Source organism: Peromyscus eremicus, chromosome 7, assembly GCF_949786415.1.
Source record: "Peromyscus eremicus chromosome 7, PerEre_H2_v1, whole genome shotgun sequence".
Lineage (NCBI taxonomy): Eukaryota > Metazoa > Chordata > Mammalia > Rodentia > Cricetidae > Peromyscus > Peromyscus eremicus.
In genome coordinates, this window is record NC_081422.1 from 103165417 (window position 1) to 103184561 (window position 19145).

At 50.4% G+C, this 19145-nt stretch overlaps 1 protein-coding gene and 1 long non-coding RNA gene across 3 annotated transcripts; one reads left to right on the forward strand and one right to left on the reverse strand.

The window, feature by feature from the left end:
* Positions 1-17: 17 nt before the first annotated feature.
* LOC131915435 (uncharacterized) lies at positions 18-4904 on the reverse strand. Of its 2 annotated transcripts, none has more exons than XR_009380332.1 (3): positions 4773-4904; positions 4478-4669; positions 18-303 (listed from the first exon to the last, which is right to left on the reverse strand). It is a non-coding gene; the product is annotated as an uncharacterized LOC131915435 (long non-coding RNA). The 2 variants fall into 2 exon arrangements; XR_009380331.1 differs by lacking the exon at positions 18-303 and adding an exon at positions 3409-3455.
* Nckipsd (NCK interacting protein with SH3 domain) lies at positions 1223-12002 on the forward strand. The gene is made up of 13 exons (XM_059268705.1): positions 1223-2043; positions 4484-4593; positions 4836-5040; positions 5172-5262; positions 5497-5987; positions 7136-7306; positions 7404-7490; positions 7570-7708; positions 7816-7896; positions 8091-8219; positions 8315-8407; positions 8550-8722; positions 10701-12002. Exons 1-13 carry the CDS (start codon positions 1873-1875, stop codon positions 10902-10904), a joined length of 2145 nt encoding a protein of 714 aa, XP_059124688.1. The 5' UTR covers positions 1223-1872; the 3' UTR covers positions 10905-12002.
* The last annotated feature ends 7143 nt before the right edge of the window (positions 12003-19145 follow it).

The window sequence follows — 19145 nt, forward strand, 5'->3', positions numbered from 1 at the left end:
AGTTGGACAACAGGCGCTTCAATACTTGGGTCCTTGATTTCTGTGTTGGCAGCAAGTAATTAATTGGCTGGACATAGTAATCTCAGATACCCTGGACCCCATGCTGGGGTCTCAAGTAGCCACTGGTCTCTGGTCTATTGGTAGCCATGAGCCCAGGTGGAGGACATGTAGTTTTGGACAGGGTGGTTTTGGCTTGAACACCTGCCACGGCTCCTCAGCAGCCCCATGGTCATTCCAGTCTTGTCTTCACAAAGACTTGCCAGCACTGCCCCAAAGAGCTACTACCTTGTGCCTGGAGAGCTTCTGGAAGCGGGGAGGGAGAAAGGGGGGTCAAAAATCGGCAGAAACATTTGGTATGGAGAAGCCAGGATCTGGATGTCAAATGCTTGTCTGAGCTGAACCTTCTGACAGCTCTCAAGTCCCACTGGGCCTACCTCTACTATATCTAAAAACAGATTAGTGAAGGCTAGGTGTGGCAGAGGCAGTGGGATTGCTGTTAGTTTCAGGTTGCGTAGTGAGACCCTGTCTAAAAAAACAAAACAAAAAAACAAAAAAGGCCTGGTGTCGTGGCACATACCCTTAGTCCCAATACTTGGGAGGCAAAGGCGGGTGGATCACCATGAATTCGAGGCCAGCCTGGTCTACATAGTTACAGAATAAAATTAAAAACCAAAAGCTTTAGGTTTGATGGTGTATACATCCGGTGCCCCCTAGAGTCAGGCTTTCAGTGGAGACCCTTGATGCCTTCTTCACCTGGGACTCTGGCATGGCAAGGATTTCAAAGACTGAGAGGTCTGGGCTGAAGATCAAGGATGATTTTTCTTTTTTTCTTTGAAACAGGGTCTTACTATGAAGCCCAGGCTGATCTTTCTCCAGCCTCTGCCTCCTGCATGTTCTCCAAACCCCATGAATTCAATCCCTCCCCTATTAGCCTTTTGCTCCTCACCCCTTCTTTTTCCAGAAGGGCCATTTGTGAGGTTGGGGCAGGAGGACAGGGTTACATAACTACTGCCTTTAAAAAATGGGAGATACACACACACACACACACACACACACACACACACACACACACAGAGAGAGAGAGAGAGAGAGAGAGAGAGAGAGAGAGAGAGAGAGAGAGAGAGAGAGAGAGAGAGAGGAATGAATATGACCTCAAGGTCATAGACTTTGAGACCTTTGTGACGACAAAACAGTGATTGATAGAAGTTGGAGCATGGTCCAGAAGGGAGCGCTCAAGCAGAGAGAACAGGTGCAGAGACTCAGGATAGAAAGGAAGGGAGCCAGTGGCTGAAGAGTGCGGTGTGCTGGGAAGCAGAGATGCATTTCGGACAGTACACACTTGCCCACCACCTCAGTGACAGAGAAGAAACTTGGTGCTAAGGCACTGTGAGGCCTAGACTCGCTAAGAAGACGTCTTCCCGCGAAGGACTTCCAAATGTCTGATCAGTATTCTTCAAAGCAAAGCGCCACATCCCCATCTCCGGGGACGCACCGGCTGCAAGCCCTGTGCGCCTTCCTCAGGAGGTGGGAAGAAAAGCAATGCTCTCACCAGAGAAGGGAAAGGAGGAGGAAGGCCAGCAAGAGCGAGCTAGGACCGGAATTACCTGACTTGAGTCTGAGGTCTGAGGGGCTAAGAGACTCTGGAGCACCACCCCGCCCTGCCGAACCTCTCAGGGCCGCCAGGGGGCGCGGCGCTCCAGTGCTGGAGCCGACTCGCTCCCGGGGCGGGGCTCCGGCAGTCGCGCATGCGCACGCGTGGCGTGTCACGGGGCGGGGCGGGGCGAGCGCAGCGCGGCGCGGCTCTCCGGGCCTGGCTTCCCGGCACCGCAACCTCCGTCTCGTACCCAGACCGGAGCGGCCCGGTCAGGCCCCATGTACCGCGCGCTGTATGCGTTCCGCTCGGCGGAGCCCAACGCCATGGCGTTCGCTGCGGGCGAGACCTTCCTGGTGTTGGAGCGCAGCAGCACGCACTGGTGGTTAGCTGCACGGGCGCGCAGTGGCGAGACGGGGTACGTGCCGCCTGCCTACCTGCATCGTCTGCAGGTGAGTGTGTCCCTCCCTGCCAGGCCTCTCGACTGAACCCCTTCACCGGTACGCAGAACCGATCCAGGAAGCTCAGCTAGCTTCTTCAGGACTTCTACCAGACAGGGAGTTTGAGAATCTGACCTTAAGTCCCAAGAGCCTTAAGGACTGAGACCCCAGGGGCCATCAGTACCCATCAAAGACTAGGCCTATGACATCTAATCGCAGGCCTATAAAAAGCTGAATCCTGGGACTGGCGCTCCAGGCTCCCCTGTGTCCAGAATCAGAGCCTTCATATAAATAGAATTCCTTAGCTGGACCCAGAGACTCCAGTCCATTACCCAAGTCCCTAAGATCCCAAGTCCTTATTATTCCCCTTTACTGAGTCCCTAGGATTCCACACTCTTGCTCCCTCCCCGCACCATTTGAAACCTCCACCTTTACCATAAAGACCACCATGCCCTCCACTGACACTGTATCATCTCATACACCACCTGTTTCCCCAACCACCCTCCAGGTTCTCAGCCCCAACCCCGACCCACACACTTGGACCCCCAAGTCATAGGCATTCCCATCCCTTATTCGACACTCAATTCCTGTAATATCTCTGTATTCTGAATTCAGCCGTCTTTCAATCTCTACCCAAGGACTATTCCCGGAACCCTTTTGGAACCAAGGCCCCTGGCCCCTGCTCACAGTGCTCCCTGGTACTGCCTCCACTTCCTCCAAGCCTCCAGTCTTGACTTCTTGGCTTTTCTTTCCTCTGAAATCTGGGGAGCTCCATCCTGGAATGGGAGCTGTGAGGAAGGGAGGCCTCTGCATGGCTTCCCCTGTTATGAAGATGGCCTGGTTTCCTTCCAGCGGAAGCTGTGGCTCCAGTTCCTGTTTCCTCAGGAGTAGTCCTGCTGCAGTTCTCCAGTTAATCTGTCCTGACTGTAGGAAGAAGGAGAGCCCAAAGCAGCCTGGCTTGTGCCAGACTCCTGCCCTGCCCTGGTCCCTAGCTATGGAAACATCCTGTCCAGGCCCAGTTAAGGACAGGAATAATGTGCTAAAGTTGGAAATGTTGTCTGGTCTTACCAAAGGGGAGGTTCTAGGGGCCTCCTCATGGACCCTTAGTTTCCTCTTATCTAGAGGTGAGAGACACAAGGTCAGTTGGATCTAAAATGTGTCACACCCAGCTCAGCCTTTTGAGCACTGGGGTCTTATTGGAGACTTCTAGGGGAAGTCCTCCCTCTTCCTCAGAGCCTGTGGATCCCCTGCTTCAGTCAGGCCAGTGGCTGGGAATTTGGGAAGGAATGGTCTCTGCTCATCTCTGTCTCATTTTTACTCTACCTGGCGTTTATCTTTCTTCCTCAGCCTTTCCCGTTCTACTGTGGAGCTGAGTCTTCACTGCCTGTGTCTGGGGCCTTCTCTCTCCACATCTGTCCTCTTATCTGTGTATACACGCGGTTTACTCTTTCTGTCCCCCCCCAGCCCTCCACCACTGTACCCCTTATGCCATATGAAGGACTTTGCTGACCCCTGTATCCATCTGACCCCATCAGAGAAGCTTCATAAACTCACTCTGGAACTAAGCATGATGGCTTACACCCACAGTCTCAGCATTTGGAAGGATTACTGTGAGTTCCTGTCCAGCTTTGGCCGCCACCCAGCCCACCAAAACAACAGAACTCCACCCTGGAGTGTGTTCACTTCGGCTCTGGGGGTTCCTGTGGAGCCTGGGGGACCATGTATCCTGGGCAGCCCCACAGCTAACACACACCTCCCTCCGCGCCAGACAGTGGAGTAGAACGGATCCTGGATTACAGAGAATGATAGCATAGGCCAGGAACCAGGCCCGTCGTTCAAGCCCCTTATTTACCACAAGCACCGAGGGGCTTCCCAGAGGTGTTCTGAAAAGCTAGAAGAACAGCTTAGGGGCACGAAAGGGAGGTCAATTGACCCATTCTTACCTCCCAGTTGTCTGGAAGGGCTTTGTGGGGAAGAAGCTGTTTTGGAGTGTGACCTTGGTTTTGTGAAGGATCAGTAGCATCCAGAGTGACTGATTAAGGATTCTAGACACTGGAGTCTTCCTTTTGGCATTTCACTCTGGGCTCCGAGCCAAGCCCAAGGGTAGGCTAGGTATACATGCCTGGTCCCAATCTGGGATTTCTGTGCTTTCACTCCAGACCTATAGTTTTCAGAAATGCCTTTGCCAAGCATCTATATGAGCTAAAATCCTGAGGGGTCCCTAAATGTAAAGAACCGTCACAGAGACACCCCCCCCCCCCCCCCCCCGTGCCCCTGCTTTCTGAGTGATGCTGTTTGAGTACTTCATTCCAGCTTCCACTGTGGCTGTCTGCTAGTATCCAGACTTCTAGGCTTCAGCTATAGTGGGTCCTCTACCCAGTTCCAGCCTGGGCTGGGGCTGGGCTGATCGACCCCACTTGGCCCCCAGGTCTAACTGCCCACCTACCTTTAGGGCATGGAGCAAGATGTCCTCCAAGCAATTGACCGGGCCATTGAGGCCGTGCACAACACAGCCATGCGGGAAGGTGGCAAGTACAGCCTGGAGCAGCGTGGAGTCCTGCAGTGAGTGTCTGGGAGGGGCAGGTACCACTTCCCTTGAGCGTGGCAGTGGGTGGGCTCCTTCATAGGGCCAGAGATACTGTAGGGGCAGTATTAGGGTTAGCATGAGGTACCACAGAATGGAACAGAAAGATGGAAGTATGAGGGGCCTGTACTGTGAGAGCCCAGCATCCCACAAGTACCAAGTGAGGACTTCGGGAGTAGGAAGGAGCCTCCCCGCCACGGTATGTCTGTGTCTCTGTCAGGAAGCTGATCCATCACCGGAAAGAAACATTGTCTCGAAGGGGTCCCTCAGCCTCCAGTGCTTCAGTTATGACCTCATCCACCAGTGACCACCATTTGGATGCTGCTGTATCTAGGCAGCCCAATGGGGTGTGTCGAACTGGGTTTGAACGGCAGCACAGCCTGCCCAGTTCTGAGCATCTTGGGACGGATGGAGTCCTCTACCAGGTATGGAGTGAGGGTATCTTTTTAGAAGGAGGGTGTGGGACTAAGACTTTATCCGGAGACTCAAGGGGTCTGCTTGGGCCACAGGGGCAGCCAGCAGCCTGCCCTCCCTGATCCCACGTGTGTTCTCTCAGGTCCCACCGCAGCCTCGCCGAGCAGCACCTGCCACCCCACCCCCACCGGTGAAGCGCCGAGATCGCGAGGCCCTGGTGATCTCAGGGAGCGGTGAGAGGACCAGGCTGGGGTAACTGGGACGGGAGTCTGCTCATGGTAGACACATGGCAGCTCTGAACTGGGGGAGAATCTAGAGTCCTGTGTTCGGGCACTTGGGGGCTCTAGGCTTGGTGAGGAGATAGGGCCTAGCAGAGGGGGTCCTGTACTAGGGTCAGGGTCTTTGAGCAAGGAAGCATGGGGCCCCCAGTGGGTTGCCCCAGCATAGCATTTACTTTCTACTCACAGGTGGCCGCACCTCAATACCCTCTGGGGGTAGTTCTATGTCCAGTGGCTCATCAGTCAGCAGCACCTCCATGGACACACTCTATACTGCTTCCAGCCCCTCTGAGCTAGGTCCCAGCTGCTCACCCACACCCCCACCTGTACCTCGCCGAGGTGCCCACACCACTGTGTCCCAGGTCCAGCCCTCTCCCTCCAAGGCACCATCCCCTGAGCCCCCTGTAGAGGAGGTGGCAGCCGATACAAACTCTGCCCCTGACGACCTGGAAGCGCTGGATGCACTGAGCCTGGAGACCACAGAGGAGAAGCCAGCTGCTGAGACAGTTGTGCCAAGGACCATTGGGGCAGAGCTGATGGAGCTCGTGCGGAGAAACACCGGCCTGAGTCATGAATTATGTCGTGTGGCCATTGGTGTCGTGGTGGGTCACATACAGGCCTCCGTACCAGCCAGCTCACCTGTCATGGAGCAGGTCCTCCTCTCGCTGGTAGAGGGCAAGGTGAGGGTGGGCAACATGGCCAAGGAGCCTTCCACCCTCAGCCAGCCTGCTAGTCCCACCCCGCTCCTGCCCTCACACGTTCGTTCAGGCTGTCTGTGACAGGTGTTTGTTCAACACCAAGCCTGGTTCTTGGCTTTTGTTGCGCTGGGTCATTTGAGTTGACCCATGACAGAGAAAGGAAGAACATTCTAGACAGAGACTCAGCCTGGACAAGGACCAAGGGGCAGGACAGAGCATGGCTCACAGGAAGGAGGAATTGGAAGACGGTGGCCGGCATGGCTGGATCGCAGGTGGTGTGGGAGCAGGTGGGCCTGAGGCAGGTGGTAAGACCAGGATGAGTGGGAACAGGGCAAGCTCCCCGCCACCTGGAGGGGTTTCCCCACTATCTGCTGGGGCTCCTCTGCCTCTGGATTCTGAGTTCAGGGAAAGAATCGACACAGGACGTAGGTGAGAGCAATCCCTTGCCAGCTTTGGAAGTGTACGGGAAAGGTGCTTGGTGAGCTAGCTGCTAACTTGGATGGTAGTGAGTGAGATGCGGGCATTTCAAGAAAGCTATGGTCCCTTGTCAAAATTAGGACACTGGTGCTGGGGGTGTGGTGTCACACGCCTTTAATCCCAGCACTCAAGAGGCAGAGGCAGGCAGATCTCTTGAGTTTGATGCCAGCCTGGTCTACAGAGTGAGTTCCAGGACAGCCAGGGCTACACAGAGAAACCCTGTCTTGGAGGTTACTGGTCAGGAGAAGGAATGGGGATGGTGAGTGCTGACTACCTGTTGGGGTTTGGGTGAGCCAAAGGTATTTCCTTAGGCTCCACCTGTAGTTTTGGTTGGAGTGAGTAGAGGCCAGTGATATGTATGCCTTGGCATAGCAGCTGGCGTCCTGTGTAGAACGGAAATGAGGACTCTGAGTCACATTCAGGGAGGGACAGAGTCAATGCCTGCCTCGTGGGAGAGGACATTAGAGATTCCCACAGCTGTGTCTTAAGCAGGAATCTTGTACCAGGAGGTCGAGACTGGAGTTGCCCTGCCCAGTGTGGATTTTGTGGGACCTCAGCTCAGAGATAGCCTTAGGGGCCCAGGCCTTGGAGGCTTCCTGGAGCTGGTGATGTGCAGGGATCTTACTGAGCCACGCTTTGCCCTGTTCCCCCAGGACCTGAGCACAGCCCTACCTTCAGGACAGATCTGCCACGACCAGCAGAGACTCGAGGTGATCTTTGCAGACCTAGCTCGAAGGAAGGACGACGCCCAGCAGCGCAGCTGGGCGCTGTATGAGGACGAGGATGTCATCCGCTGCTATTTGGAAGAACTACTGCATATCCTGGTATGGGGTAGGGACCATCCATCCTTAATGTTCAGGTATCTTCTGCCCACACGTGGTCATCTCACACTGAGTGACTCTCACTCTCTCTTCTCTACAGACTGATGCAGACCCCGAAGTTTGCAAAAAAATGTGCAAAAGGAATGAGTTTGAGTCTGTCCTGGCCTTGGTGGCCTATTACCAAATGGTACGTATGAGACCAGGGAGTGGGCACAGAGGAATGTGGGCAGGAGTCAGGGCACTGAGCACGCGGGTTCTTCCTTCAGGAACACCGAGCGTCGCTGCGGCTGCTGCTCCTCAAATGCTTCGGTGCCATGTGCAGCCTAGACGCAGCGATCATCTCCACACTTGTATCATCCGTGCTGCCTGTGGAATTGGCACGAGACATGCAGACCGACACACAGGGTGAGGTGGGGTGGGGGCCGCTCCCTGTGCCTCGGAGAGTGTTCCCACCATCTGCCGGGGATGCCTGGCACTCTGGGGATTGCTGACTGCCTGCCTTACCCTCCTAGACCACCAGAAGCTCTGCTACTCGGCTCTCGTCCTGGCCATGGTCTTCTCCATGGGAGAGGCAGTGCCCTATGCACACTATGGTGAGTATGCAGATTGCTAATGAGTTGGAGACAGGCCCCAGAGGTAGAACCCATGCAGGGCCCAAGGGCCCGGAGACCTGCTGACTATAGCCTGACAAGGAGAGGGTGTTCCCAAGGCTCACAGAAAGTCAAGGAGGCTGGATTGTGTGACGAGGAAGAGTTGAGTCTGTAGATTCTTTACGTTCCTCTTTCAGAACACCTGGGCACACCCTTTGCCCAGTTTCTGCTAAGCATCGTTGAGGACGGCCTTCCACTGGACACCACAGAGCAGCTGCCAGACCTCTGCATGAACCTGCTTCTGGCTCTCAACCTGCACCTGACAGGTGGGGTGAGCCCGTCGGGAGGGCAGCTGACCCAGGTGGGGCTTTGTGGGCTCTGTACTACACACTCATCTATGTTCATCCATGTCTTTCCTCAGCTCCTGACCAGAACGTCATCATGGCTGCCTTGAGCAAACACACCAATGTTAAGATCTTCTCCGAGAAGCTGCTTTTGCTTCTGAACAGAGGGGGTGAGAGCCTAGAAGTCTGCATGGGTGTCACTCCGATGCCCTGTGACTCCGTCACCTCCCCTGCTTTGACTTCTCTAATCCTCCGGGATGACTCTGGGACCCCAACGCGGACCCCCTTGACTCCTGTGACCTTGCCTCCTAGATGATCCTGTGCGTATCTTCAAACATGAGCCGCAGCCACCACACTCTGTCCTCAAGTTCCTGCAGGATGTGTTCAGCAGCCCTGCCACTGCTTCCATCTTCTACCACACAGACATGATGGCACTTATTGACATCACTGTGCGGCAGATTGCGGACCTGTCACCTGGAGACAAGGTGCCCGGAGGTTGCTGCAGTGGGGATGGGAGCTGAGTGACATCGTAACCAAAGTGGGGTGACTGTGACATTAGTGGAGGTGAGGGAGCAGGGAGTGTGGAAGGCCACCCGGAAGCCAGGACAGCTGTGTCTGAACCCACGGCAGCCTTCTGTGTGGCAGTCTGAACAGGATGTCTGAAGAGAGTCGGGGTGGAAAGATGCAGATGACGCAGTGGTTTTTACAGAGCCTTTGAGGCTGTAGCTGTGGCTTGAGATTGCTTCTCAGAACCGGAAGTAACTCACTGCCTTCCTGTGTGAGGGCTGATTGGGAGCCAGGAAGCCCGTGGCAGGAGTGGGTGGGGAAACAGGACCGGTTTGGGCTGTGCTGGAGGTGGGCCTGCAGGGCTTGCTCCTGGGTTGGTGTTGAGCAGCTGGGTGGATGGAGTGCTGGTGATTGATGGCGAGAGTTGTGTTTTGAGTGGGTTAAGACTGAAGACAAGGACTGGGGATAGTTCAGGTGATAGAGTTTGCTTTGCATACATGAGGCCCTGGCTTCAGTCCCCAAAACTGAGAACAATAAATAAACTGTTTAGGAGATAACTGCAAGATACTCAGGTGCCAGGGCATCAGGGAGGCAGTGGATGAGTTGGGACTAGAGACAGACTGGAGTAGTCTGTTCAGAAATACGGCAGAGAGCTTGTGATAGAGTGTGGTCACCTAGGATATTAGATAGATGGAGTCAGCAGGAAACTTGGACCTTAGCTGTGACACAGCAGGGCTCAACGAAGGAGAAACCCAGGAACAAAACCTGGTGAGTGAGAGCAATCCACAGACCATGTGTTTGGAGCGGGGAGAAGATGGAGCCGAGAGTTAGCCTTTGCAGCTTCCGCGTGGACACCAATGGTGACTGGCCCACAGAGCCAGTGCAGTGGAGGGTCGAGTCTGAATGGAAAGTGTGAGAAATTATTAATTTACTGGGGGAGTGGAAATGAGGAGGGACTTGGAAGCAGTCAGTGAAGGTCACCAATTTTCTGTACAGGGAAACAGAAAAAAAGTGGAGACAGGTGCTAAAAGGAGACACTATGGGATCAGGGAGGGTCTTTAAAGGTGGAGGTGCTGGTACGTGCCCTGACCTAGGCGGGATTCTCCAGTAAGCATAGAGAAATGGGCCACGTGTTGGAGAGAATGGACCACTGCAAGAGATGAGCAGGTGAGGCAGGGGACAGGCAGTGGTGGGCTCTGCTGTGCTTTCTAGTGAAGACAGGTGAATTGTGGGTGCAGAGAGCAGAAGACAAGGGGGTTTTAGAAAGCACAAGATCACCTAAGGTTCGAGAGAGAAGATGGACAGCAGGACAAGGAGAACAGACACAGCAGAGTAAGTCAGAACTGGATACAGGGGAATCGGGACACATGCATTCGGGCCTGAACTTTTGGATCAAAGCAATGTTTCTGTCCTAGAGTAAAGAACATGGGAAGCCTTTCACCCTGGGGATGTTGGGGGAAGATGCTGGGTTTGGTGGAAGGTGTGTGGATTTGAGGCGTCGGAGCTATGGAGGAGATGCCAAGTCAGCAACTGGATGTTCTTGTTGGGCACTCACAGGACAGATCTGCATGAGATGTATGTGTGAGAGTGGATTATTGTTGAAGTTGTGGGTGTAATTAAGATCTTCTGGGGCAAGAGACAGAGCGAGAAGCCAAGGATTCTGACTGACATGCATGGTATCTAGGGGACCTAGCATCAAAGGACTGGCAGGACTTTCCAGGGCAGCCGTATTCTGGAACTCTGTGGCTGGAGTGATTCATGTATTCACTATTCAACAGCTCTAAGAGCCATTTAGTGTTGACTGCATTCTAGGTCCTAGAGATGCAGTTCTGGTATTCGAGAAGTACCAGCTGGTTTGTAGTCCTAGAGCCCATGGGGCAGTAATGGCCAGTCCCTCTCTGAGGGTGATTGCAGTACTTCTCTGGGGGTCTCTGAGCCAATCTGCTCTTCCCACAGCTGCGCATGGAGTACCTCTCCCTGATGCATGCTGTGGTTCGCTCCACATCCTACCTGCAGCACCGCCATCGGCTGTCAGACCTGCAGGCTACGCTGCGGCGCATCCTGGCCGAGGAAGAGGCCTCACCCCAGTGCCAGATGGACCGCATGATTGTCCAAGAGATGTACAAGGAGTTCCCAGAGCTGGGAGAGGTCCCCAGCTAGCACTTCTCTTTTCTCCCTTCTCTGCAGCCCTGGTCAGGGTGCAGGGAGCTCAGGGGCTTTGCTCTAAGAATGTTTGGCACCGACATTATGAGGGGATAAAGAACTAGAAGGGACCGGAGCTGGGCCCCTTACCTGAAGTAGTCAGTGTAAGGGGCCAAGTGTAGGATTGGGGACCACAGTCTGGGAACTATATTGGGGCAGAGGAAATGTGCAAGCTGAAGACCCTCTGTTTGCTGATAGGCTGCCTCTTCAGCATGCCACCCAACCCCCCATACCCATGTGCATACCCAGAGTCCTGCTGCTGCTCCAGGCTGGGCCACCGCCATCCCTACCCACTGCCTGGTCTGAGTCTTGAGCCTCAGTAAGCCATGTCCTTAGGGTGAGGGGAGGCACCTCCCGCCAGCTCTGTTCTTTGCCTTAGCTTTGCAGTGAGTGTTGCTCATGTGCAGCCCTTACCCCCTTAGGGACTGCTGTCCCCCAAACCCCTACTTTCAACCCCAGAGGCCTTGGCTAGGCTGCTGCCTTGAAAGCGGGATCTTTGAGACAGGCCATTCATCCTGGAACCTCATGGAACAGGATGATGGTGCTCAGAAAGCCAATGACAGAATCTATTTTCTCTGGGAAAAAAAAAAAAAGTAGACCGAAAGCCATGTGTATTTTCCTATGTGCTACAGCTCTCCTTCAGAAATAAATTCTAGGCATCAGGAATCGGGCTTCCCTGTATGATCCTGGGGGGGCGAGTGGGGCAGATGGGCCTCAGGACCTCACTGCTTCAGCTTATACTGACATCTGCAGTCCAAAGAAGTGATGGGCCTTGACAAGACTGGCCTCTGTAGTCCTAAGGGTCCTATCCAGCCTTCTAGGGCCCAGTCAACCAAGTGACCCAGGGACACACGTAGGTATCTATCTCTTGAGTTTCATTTATATCTTTTTGCTGGCCATGGTGGTGCACACCTTTAATTCTAGCACTTGGGAGGCAGAAGCAGATGGATACCCACAATCAGCTTAGTTTACATAGTTCCAGGCCAGCCAGGGCTACATAGTGAGATCTTGTCTCACCAGAAATGAAAAATAAAGTTATCTAGTCCTGCACAGTTACAGCTCTTCTCTATTTCTCCCTTCTCTTTCCTTCTCCATCTCCCTCCCTCTCATGCTGGCAACTGAACCCAGGGCCTCACACATGCTCCTGCATAGTCAGTCTCAAGTGGAGCAGGCCCTTCTCCCAGCTTGCTCTCCCTGAGCATGCTGGCCTTGATTAGCATTATTTCTCTTGTTATTTTTGGTCCACCATGATTCTCTGATCATGATCTCTTCTCAGAGATCTTCTCATTTTTGTATTCTGAAGGACTGTGTTAAGCAGGATGGGGTTAAGGGTGCATTCCTGCATTATTAGAGGTTGGAGATTGACAAAAACCTCATTCTCTTTCAGGTCAGCATGGTGGTTCTCACTCAAAGTGGGCGGAGCGGGGAGTGAGGGCCCTCAGACAGCAACAGAGTCTGGTTCTTCAGGTCTTTCTTACCTGACTGAGGTCCCTATTCCTCACACAGATCCACACACCCAGAATCATAACAGGCTGCTGAAGGCAGGGGCTGGAGAAAAGACTCCTGCAAGCTGTCCTCCGCATGTGTGCTGTGCTACGTTCCTGTGTATGCTCACATGCACAAAATAATAAAATGTAATTAGAAAAATGGAAGGTGGAGGAGGGTGGAGAGATGGCTCAGCGGTTAAAACATGAAGAGCACCTGCATTCTTGGGATGGATCCCAGTCCAATTCCGGCACCCACATCAGGAGGCTTACAACCCGGCAATAGCTCCTCCAGCTCCAGGGGATTCAGTGCCCTCTTCTGGCCTTTTCAGGCACTGCACAAACTCACACATACCTATGCATACACACAAGATTAAAAACAAAAAAAATTCTTTTCCTTAAATAGAGGGGCTGGAGAGGTGGCTCAGAGGTTAAGATCACTGACTGCTCTTGGAGAAGGCTCAGGTTTGGTTCCCAACACCTACAAAGTGGCTCACAATTATCTGTAACTCTATTTCCAGGGCATCTGGTGCCCTGTTCTGACCTCTGCAGGCACCAGACACAAATGTAGTGGACATACATCCATGCAAACAAAACATTCATATACATTTTTTAACGTAAATAAAAATTTAAAGGTGCAGAGCTATAGAGAAAAACATGTTACCACCCTCCAGCCTTCATACACAATACATGTAGCAGACAGAGCTCACTCAGCTCAGCGCAGGGCCTCAACCGTTGCTCAGGAAAGTGAGGCAGGAGCATTTCAAAGGAAACCTATGGGGTAGAGGGAATCTCAGTGATCTTCCAGGCAGTGTTCCTCCTTAGCCACTGGCTCTGTCAGATTGCTAAGCTCACAGGCTTCTTTCTGGTGGAGGGACACAGCCTACTCATAGTACATCCAGAGTTAATGATACTGGTTTCCAGCCATGACTTTTCACCGGAGTGCTACAGGCAGGAAATCATTGTTCTCAGGAGACAACATAATTCAGTGAAAAGCAGACATTCCCGGGAAGCTGAAACAGGAACGTCAGACATCATCTGCTATTTGCTTTGCCCTGCCAGGATGTACACACAGACCTTGTGGGAAGAGCTGGCTGTTCTGTCCTCTGTCCTAGGGCTGGCTCCTAGATAAACAATGTAAGCTCCAAGAAGCCCACACCCACGTTGGCAGGACTGTCCAATGGGTCCTGCACATGTCTGTAAGAGATGCAGAAGTCCTAGCCAACAGTTACATAAATACTGGGTCGTGTTCCCAAACATTCTGGGGGAGGGGCAGGACTCCAAAACCCCTTCAGCAAACACCCTGATGATGGATGATCTCACAACATAGAATTTAAGCCATAAAGGTTGATTGTGGTGAACCAAAAGATTCCTCTCAGGAAGGGAAGCCTGACCACACCTCTCCAGCTGCTTGGAAGAATAGATGTGGGATGTGGCTAGGCGAGAGAAGGATCGAGGAACAGAAAGCACGTTCCCTGCCAATAAAGGGCAGTGTTTGGATGGGCTGGAGAAGCAGAAGGGACAGTAGGAATCTGTGGGCTGGGCATTGCTTTGACCAGAAATGGCACCTAAAGTGGGTGCCTAAAGGTCTGGTCCAATTGGGAGATGCAATGGACCCCAAGCTACTCAAGCACAGCTTGAGAAGGGTGGAGAGCTCAGCTCAGTTCTCAAAAGACACTAACTGAGGCTACAATGAGGAGAAATCTTTTTTTTTTCTTTTAATCTGTGTTGTGTTGTGTATGTATGAGCACATATGTGCAGATGCATGTTCACGTGGAAGCTCAAGGCCAATGGGCATCTTTCCCCAATAGCTCTTCACCTTATTCATTAAAACAGAGTCTGCCAATCAAACCCAGAGCTCAGTAATATAGCTAGTCTGATTAGCTTAGACGCTTCAAGGATATCCAGCCTGCCCTCTGAGCTGGAGAATTATGAGCAGCACCACACCCATCCAATATTCATGTGGGTGCTGGAGATCCAAACTCTGGTCCTCACATTTACATGGCAAGTGGTTTAGCTGCTGGGTCATCACCCCAGCTGTTCCCCCTTTTAATGGAAGGATAACACACCATGAAAAGTACCGTATTCAAAGAGCATGAATTACCAGGGGTGGTGGCGCATGCCTTTACTCCCAGCACTAGGGAGGCAGAGGCAGGTGGATCTCTGAGTTGAAGGCCACCTAGTCTACAGAGCAAGTTCCAGGACAGCCAGGGCTACACAAAGAAAACTTATCTTGAAACAAGCAACAACAACAACAACACAAAGAGATTTGGAAGGACAAGAAGGGGAAAAGAAAAGAGAATGGAAGAACTAGATGGGTAAGAACTAGAGAGGAATGAACTGAGATGGCCAAGAACTATATTGAAGGGCTAGAAGAGAGTACTAGAGGAATGAGATGGAAGATGCTTTTTTTTGTTTGTTTTGTTTGTTTGTTTGTTTGATACAGGATCTCTCTGTGTAGTCTTGGCTGTCCTAGAACTTACTCTTGTAGACCATGCTGGCCTCAAACGCACAGAGATCCAACTGCCTTTGCCTCTAGAGTGCTGGAATTAAAAGCAAGCACCACTACCTCCCAGGTACCCAAAACTTTTCTACCAATATAAATTCTAGCAGTATCTGTGAGTTCTAATGCTTCCTGTCTTCCCCAAAACTTGGTATGGCTGGGCATGTACTCCCCATGCACAAGGTTCTGGATTCTATATGCAGCATAAACACATAGAGAAACAGCTTCCTATTGCCATTTTTATCCTCATCATTCTGATACAATTTATTTTTTTTCATTTGTATTTCCCTGATGACTAAAGACATTAAGCACTTTTTCATTAGTTTACTGGCTAGTCAATTATTTTCAGGTGTAATGTTAATAATTCAAATCTCTTATCCATATATCTATTGATTTGTGAATCTTTTATTGACTTATATATGTATTCAACATGAGTCCTTAGATTTTATACTTACAGTAAAGTCTCCCTATCTATCTATCTATCTATCTATCTATCTATCTATCTATCTATCATCTATCCATCCATCCATCCATCCATCCATCAATCCATCAAGATCTTGTTATGGTGTCTCAACTTGAATAACTTTTCTATCTCAGCCTTCAAAGAGGCTGAGTCTGTAAGATCACAGGGCTATGGTGGGATGGTTACTATTCTTTTATTGTTGTGATTGTTGCTGTTGTTGGAACAGGGTCTCACTACCTAGCCCTGGCCAGCAAATAACATCTTCCCATCTCAGCCCCAGTGCTTGGATTACAGGCATGTGTCATTCCTAACTGGCTCCTTTCTTTTTTTTTCTTTTTCTTTTTCTTTCCTTCTTTCTTTCTTTCTTTCTTTTTTTTTCTTCGATACAGGGTCTCTCTGTGTAGTTTTGGTACCTGTCCTGGATCTCACTCTGTAGACCAGGCTGGCCTCAAACTCACAGAGATCCTCCTGGCTCTGCCTCCCGAGTGCTGAGATTAAAGGTGTGCACCACCGTTGCCCGGCCTGCTCCCTTCTTATTGCCATTTAATAATAAGAATTTGTTAATTGTTACATATTCCAGTTTGTTGAAGTTTTCATTTGTTTAGTGCATCTATTAAATAACCTTACTTTAAACCTGGGTGGTGGTGACACACGTCTTTAATCCCAGCACTCAGGAGGCAAAGACAGGTGGATCTCTGAGTTTGAGGCCAGCCTGGTCTACATAACGAGTTCCAGGACAGCCAGGGCTATACAGGGAAACTCTGTCTCAAAAAACAAAACAAAACAAAACAAAACAAAAAACAGCCCCCCCCCCCAAAAAAAAACAAACCAAGCCAGGAGTGGTAATACAAGCCTTAATCCAAGCACTCCCAGGCATATCTCTGTGAACTGAGGCCAGCCTGCTCTATACAACAAGTTCCAATCCAACCAAGGCTACAGTGAAACTTTTCTCAAAACAAAACAAAAAACAAATAAACAAGGGCTGAAGAGATAGCTCAACAGTTAAGAGCACTGGCTGCTCTTCTGGAAGATCTGGGTTCAAATCCCAGCACCCACATGGTGGCTAACAATGGTCTATAACTCCAGTCTCAAGGTAGCTGACATCTTCTTCTGGCCTCAGTGAGTACCAGGCACACATGTGGTACACAAATGTATATGCAAGCAGACACTCATACACATAAAAAAAATAAATCTAAAAAAAATTTCAGTTCACACGTTTATCCCCCTCCCTAGATTTATAACAGTAGTGTACTATCCCTAAACCAACACCCGACAGTAGCTTTTCAAACCTCCTATCTAATAAATAGAAGTTGACTTCCTAACTTTGGGGTTTTTTTTAGCACTGTTGTCTTAAGTATTCTTAAAAAGAAAAAGTGGGGTTGGGGATTTAGCTCAGTGGTAGAGCAAGCGCAAGGCCCTGGGTTCGGTCCTCAGCTCTGAAAAAAAGAAAATGTTTTATTTACTTTTCTGTTTATGTGTGTTTGGCCTGAATGTATGTGTATGTACCATGTGCATGCCTAGAGCCTATAGAGCCAGAGAAGGGTGTTGGACCCTGGAACTGGAGTTAAACATGGGTGTGAACCACCATGTAGGTGCTAGGAATTGAACTGTGCCATCAGCAAGAACAGCAAGTACTTTTTTTTTTTTTTTTTTTTTTTTTTTTGGTTTTTCGAGACAGGGTTTCTCTGTGTAGCTTTGCGTCTTTCCTGGAACTCGCTTGGTAGCCCAGGCTGGCCTCGAACTCACAGAGATCCACCTGGCTCTGCCTCCCAAGTGCTGGGATTAAAGGCGTGCGCCACCACGCCCGGCTGAACAGCAAGTACTTTTAACCACTGAGCCATCTCTCCAGCTCCTGTCTTAAGTGTTCTTGTTTTTATATTTCAGAATCTAGTTTACGAGTACACACACACACACACACACATACACACACACTCTGAGATTTCAACTGGAGTCACACTGAACATATATATCAATTGACAGAGAGTTGGCAGGCACTTTTATGATATTGACTTCAATATTTGGCCATAATTCCTCCCATTTATGATGATTTCAGTAGCTTTGAGGTGTTTTGTGTGTGTGTAGTCGATTTTTTCATTAGCTGTACCCCTCAACATTTGCTGTTACTTGATGTTATTGCAAATGTCAGCTTAGATTTTTCTTTTCTTTTCTTTTCTTTTTCAGAGCTGAGGACCGAACCCGGGGCCTTGCGCTTGCTAGGCAAGCGCTCTACCACTGAGCTAAATCCCCAACCCCAGATTTTTATTTTCTAATTATTCCTGAGATAATAGAAATTGGAATTGGTTTTTATAAATTGACTTTACGTCTAACAATTTTTTGTTTGTTTTGGTTTTTTTGAGACAGGGTTTCTCTGTGTAGCTTTGGAGCCTTTCCTGGAACTCACTCTGTAGACCAGGTTGGCCTCGAACTCACAGAGATCCGCCTGGCTCTGCCTCCCGAGTGCTGGGATTAAAGGCGTGCGCCACCACCGCCCGGCCTATCTAACAATTTTTAAAGATTTATTTTTTACTATTTCAAACTGTGTGTGTGTGTGTGTTGTGTGTGTGTGTGTGTGTTGTGTTGTGTATGTGTGTGTGTACGAGTACAGATGCCCACAGAGGTCAGAATCATCAGCTTTCCCCTGGAGCTAGTTACAGGCAGATGTGAATGGCCTGCTGTGGGTGCTGGGACTCAAACTAGAATCTTCTGTAATAGTAGGTTCTCTTAATAACTGAGCCATCTCTCCAGCCCCATGTCCAACAACTTTGATAAGCCTACTTTAACAGTTTGCCCTTCTGAGGCTAGGAAGGTGGCTCAGCAGTTAAGAGTCACTTGTTGCTCTTGCAGAAGGCCCTGGTTCAGTTCCAAGCATTTACATGATGGCTCACAATCATCTGTAACTCCACCTCCTGGGGATCTGATGCTCTATTCTGACCTCTGCAGGCACCGGACACACATGTGGTGAACATTCCCACAGGCAGGCAATACACTCATACACATCAAATCAATCAAATAAATATAAAGACAACTTACCCTTAGGTTCCCTTGGATTTTTTAATTTTATTTTTAGGACAGAGTCTCATGTAGCTCAGACTGACCCTGGATTCCCTATGTACCTGAGGACTTGAACTGAGAATCCTTGAGTGCTGGGGTTACAGGCACACACCACCTGGTTTATTCAGTGCTGAGGATATACCCCAAGCCTTTATATGATAAGCAAGCACTCTACCAACTGGGAATTATGCCCACCATATATATATATATATATATATATATTTTTAAATTGGTCTTCTTGCCTTACTACATTAGCTGGTTAGGCCCTCTAACACACTAAGGCTGTGGTCATGAATGCAAAATGAGACCAATTAATAGAATTTTGTGTTTTTCTCCAGCAATTCTGTACAGCTCCAGAGGTGAAAGATACACATTCCATTTTAAGTGGGTTTGGGTATAGCCCAGTGAAGAGGTGAGGAGTTACAGATAGGATTTTTACGTATGCTAGTTTTATTTAGAAACAGGGTCTCATTATGTAGCTCTGGCTGGCCTGGAACTTGCTGCTTAGACAAGACTGGTCTCAAACTCAGAGATCTGCCTGCCTCTGTCTCTTGAGTGCTAGATTAAAAGCCTGTGACAACCAAGTGGTATGGTGCACGCCTTTAATCCCAGCACTCGGGAGGCAGAGCCAAGAGGATCTCTGTGAGTTTGAGGTCAGCCTGGTCTACAGAGCAAGATCCAGGACAGGAACCAAAACT